Source organism: Homalodisca vitripennis, unplaced genomic scaffold (assembly GCF_021130785.1).
Source record: "Homalodisca vitripennis isolate AUS2020 unplaced genomic scaffold, UT_GWSS_2.1 ScUCBcl_1147;HRSCAF=4416, whole genome shotgun sequence".
NCBI lineage: Eukaryota > Metazoa > Arthropoda > Insecta > Hemiptera > Cicadellidae > Homalodisca > Homalodisca vitripennis.
The window spans coordinates 117,333-121,990 of NW_025777270.1; the positions used below are offsets into that span (position 1 = coordinate 117,333).

General features: G+C 35.7%; 1 protein-coding gene and 1 long non-coding RNA gene across 2 annotated transcripts; both read right to left on the minus strand.

The window, feature by feature from the left end:
* Positions 1 to 203: 203 nt before the first annotated feature.
* Positions 204 to 1,201, minus strand: LOC124371253. Its single transcript, XM_046829589.1, has one exon. It carries the CDS (start codon positions 1,145 to 1,147, stop codon positions 386 to 388), a length of 762 nt encoding a protein of 253 aa, XP_046685545.1. The 5' UTR covers positions 1,148 to 1,201; the 3' UTR covers positions 204 to 385.
* A 1,250-nt stretch (positions 1,202 to 2,451) lies between these two features.
* On the minus strand, positions 2,452 to 3,691 carry LOC124371252. Its single transcript, XR_006923233.1, has 3 exons — positions 3,654 to 3,691; positions 2,902 to 3,071; positions 2,452 to 2,678 (listed from the first exon to the last, which is right to left on the minus strand). It is a non-coding gene; the product is annotated as an uncharacterized LOC124371252 (long non-coding RNA).
* Positions 3,692 to 4,658: the final 967 nt, after the last annotated feature.

Genomic DNA, 4,658 nt, shown 5'->3' on the forward strand with positions numbered 1-4,658 from the left:
TTTTAGAGCCATTATTTTTTCAGCTTACCATTGTGATTGGTATTCTATTTATAGTGCTGAAAGGAAAATGAAAAACATAATTATTTTTTCAAATTTTATTCACAATAGATAATAAATAAATAAAGACATAAGTGCTGATGTCTTAAACTTTTTAGTCTCTTCTTTGGCCTACCTCCAATCAATGTAGTTTAGTAGATAAACATACAAGTAATATCATTAATTATGTAATACCTTTGAATACACAATAAATTGTATATTTATTTATGGTGTTTATGGTAATACTGGTAATACCATTAATTATATATGATCAATGGTGGTAATACCCACTCGTTCTCAAGTTTAAAATTGCCCAACTAGTTTGATAGTGAGAATGCAACTGAACCTACTAAAAAGACTTTCTTCTTGACTTGACACTAGCAAAAACATCAATAATTCGGTCAAAATCTATTTTTCGGGCTCTGTCATTTTCAATAGACAAAAGAGCCAAATCAGTGAGACGTTGTTGGGACATGGAGCTTCGCAGGTAGTTTTTGATGAGTTTTAATTTTGAGAATGATCTCTCTGCTTTGGCTACTGTCACAGGGACTGTGAGGTACATAAAGCATGCTGTTAGTACATCCGGGTAGGTTGATGCTAGGGAACTGTTTTCAATGAGTAGGAGATTTGCAACTTCTTTTACTTCTTTGAAATCCTTTAATTTGGATTGAAAAGCATTCCTTACTGATAAAATCTGAGCTTTGAACAATGGCGTTACATCATCTGAAAATCTGCTTACAAAATTATCAGCTTCACAACGCAGTTCTTCATCTGAACATGAGGCCAGGAAAGAAGGGTGAACAATTTTATAGGCATCAATCACTTGCTTCATGCCTTTAAAACGGTTGTCAATTTGTGACACTATAGTATCAACCACTGGGAAGAATATTGTCACTCTGAAATTGCTTTTAGGATCTGTCAGTCTTTGGTCTTCACAAAGTTCATCAAAGTGCTTTTTTACCTTTCTTGCACGTTGGCCAATAAATTCATGGGTAATCGTAATCCCCCATTTTGAACATACTTCTTCTGCTTCACTACAGACTTCTTCAAAGGACCAACGAAGTTCGGTTACTTTCAATAAAGCATTGCCTAGGAGATCGTACGCTGTCATTAAATCAATAGATTCCGTTTGCAAGGATTTTGAGGCAATGTTTATTTCCCCTAATATTTTTGCACTGGACAGTCAAGAGCAAAACAAAACTAAAAGATTCTAACCTTTTTTTGAGCCCCTCAGCTTCATTCCTTTCCTTTGGCTTTTTGCTTGTCAAAATTATTTTATTTAAGGCTTTCATTACATCACCGAACCTTTCCTTTAAAGCGTACACAGCTTCATATCTCCCTGCCCAACGTGTAGGGTTTAAAGTCTTTAATGTTACCTTGTCTTTAGGAACAGGAGCCTTCGGATTCTCTGTACAACCAGAAACGACTTTTTAGTTCTTGCCACCGAACAATGCTGTGGCCAAAGAAACTGTAAATATTTTGCACCGTCTCAAAAAATTGTGCTATTTCTCGATTGCATTCAACGGCATCTTTAAGAACCAGATTCAAATTATGGCTGGCACAGTGAATGAAATAGGCATGGGGTGCAAGTTCTTGGATTCTCTTTTGTACTCCATTATACACACCACTCATGACCGATGCACCATCGTATCCTTGTCCTCTGCATTTTGTTATGTCAAGGCCTTTTTCTGAAATTGATTTTATGATGACGTCTTCTAGCCCCGAAGCGGTTTGGTCAGTAACTGCTGTGAAAGATGTAAACGTTTCACAAATTCTCAACTCACAAGGTTTTCCGAGTTGGTCATGGTCAATCTTTACATAGCGAAAAACTTCGCTTAGCTGATCTTACTTTACTTACATCTTGTGTTGTGTCGTAAATTATGGAGAAAAAAGGCGCACTCAAAAAGCTCTTCTTTAATTCCACTAAGCACTTCACTAGCCATCAGAGAAATAATTTCATTCTGAATTGTTGGACTGAGATAATTAACAGTACCACTTGGCCTTGTAATTAGATCTTCTAGGATAGTGTCATATTTTGACAGCAATTCAATCAATGATAGAAAATTACCTTTATTTCTATCAGTGATATGCCAACTGTCTCCACGAAAAGGAAGGTTGCATGTTGCCAACATAAGGGAGACATCTAAGACCCTCTTCAAAACTTTCCTCCAAAAATTCCGCTCCTCCTTCAAACCTTTTTCTAGTGCATCGTCTATTGAGCCATGACGTCGCCATTGCTCATAAACCAAGCAGGAATCAGCATGGTGCTGTGAATTCTCATGTGTCTTTATGCGATCAGACAAATGTTTCCAGTCCCTTAATCCTGAATCCCATCCTCCTACAGGTCCTTTCTGGGAAACAACCAGCAAGGTTGGCAATAAAACACAATCCAATTTGGACGAATAGCGCAACCAAGTTCTTTTCAGTTTGAGCCCAGACTTTGACTTCAGGGTAAAATAATTGTCTGAAAAGGACCTACCTTGTTTTCCATCATATGGAAATGGGCCAACTGGTTGATAGGGTCCTAGTCCTAATTCAATAATTCGTTTTTTCACCTCTGGATCGATGATCTGGTCTGGAAAATGGGGTTCTCCGGTGTTTAAACAAGTTTCATTAATTTTATTCGTCCGGCTACATTCCACCTGTAAGTAGATTGCAATGCATTAGTATTTTTTTCTTACAAACATGATCATAACAATAGGGACTTACTGTAATTCCATGTTTACATGGAAGTAATACTGTTTACTTCCATGTAACCATGGAATATTTTATCGTAGGGATTCCATGTTTAGGGCGATAAAACAGCATATGTTGTTATGTTGAAAAATATAATATAAGTATTCTGTACTTGGCATGTCTACTTACTTGATCATTTACGCCGATCAGTTCACTGCTTGACGTAGGACTTGTTGGAGGTTTGGCACAATTTTCTTGTTGATGCCCTAGCCCTAGGCATGTTACTTCTTCATCAATACTTTCTTCAGCGTTATCTTGAGCTGTAACTTCCTCTTCAATCTCATTTCCTGGGACTGAGGCTGCAATAAAAAATAGCAAGTCAAAATAACATTAAGTTACATATAACATATAATTTAAAGCCAATTTTAATAACATTGTAAAGATATAATAAAATATATAAAAATATATAAAAAAATATAAAAAGAGTAGATACATGGCCTCATAAATAATGAATGTGCAAGCGAGTGTGGTGCATTTTTTACATCATATTATCACAAAAAGATATAAAATTACTATGATAGATATTCATGCTGTGCTGCTGTGCATGTATAAACAAATAAAATACCTACACAGAAAGAAGTAGAAACCAAAGGAATCATAAAAATCACATAAAAAATTAAATGACCACTACACAATAGTAGGTAATATGTAGCCTATATATGACTAGTGATAAATTCACAAACAAACATTGCTTATTAGATTAGAATAGATTGCAGTCTGAGTCAGACACAGTGGTCTAAACTCAATCAAACATCCAAACTCTAGTTAAATTTTAACACAGTTAATTTTAACATAGTTAAATTTTAAGATATTAATTATATAGTTATTGGCCAAGCTAATTAATTAGGCCTAAATACCGTATCTAAATTCAAACCACTCACCAATTATTGGTCTAGTTTCAGTACTAGATGTAGATGTGGCATTAGTACTTTTAGTTGTAGTAGTACTAGTAGTAGGACATAACCAAGCAGATAGGGTGGAAAGAACACTTTGAAGCATCCTCTTCTCTTTTCTTCTTGTCTTGCCTTTTCTTTGCCCCACTTTGATAGCTTCTTTTCATTTTAACAAATACAAGAATAAGAATACAAATTGTATAACACTTTAACACCGTAACAAACGAGTAACGGACGAACGCCAAAACGTCGGTTTTTGGTGTTAGTTTACCATCAACATAACATAACCTTATCCGGGCTGTCTGTCACTAGCTCACTAGTCGTAGTCACTCTCACTGTCGTCCTGTCAGCTGTGGCAGAGGCAGTCGGCAGACGGAGCCGTCTACGTCACGTCGACGTCAGGACGAGTTTATTACTGTTGGGGATGGTGGAGTAAGGTGGAACTAAAAGTGCAAACTGCATTTCTTTAATTGCGTAACAACTGACAGGCTGATTGATAGTCTGTCTATTTTTGTTACGAAATCTCTGTGAGAACAATATCTGTCCATTATTTTATATTGAAAAGCTATTTAAATATTTTTTTTTATAAAGACATTTTGATGATTCGATGAAATATCCCTACGACCCTACAGTAATCAATAAATTTCACATAAACTTTAATTTCATTTTCAATTTTTCCACCTTCATTTGGGGGCCCCCCCTGGCCGGGGGCCCCGGGGCAATGCCCCGGTTGCCCCAGCCTAGCTACGGGCCTGACTTTCGTATATTTTTTAATAAATAATTCTCACTAACAATGAATGTAAATGAAAAATCGGAATTTCTAATTAAATTTCAACACATATTTATCTCCCTTAATTCATTAAAATAGACTTAATTTAAAGTAAATGCTTACTTACCAGTAAGTTGAAAAAAAAATAATTAAGAATAGGCTATACTTCTTTAAAATAAAAGGACGCACACAATTCTAATCCAATAATTGACAACATTAACATT

Coding starts and splice junctions, on each gene's coding strand:
- LOC124371253 (XM_046829589.1), bottom strand. CDS start 1,147: ATGACAGCGTACGATCTCCTAGGCAATGCTTTATTGAAAGTAACCGAA.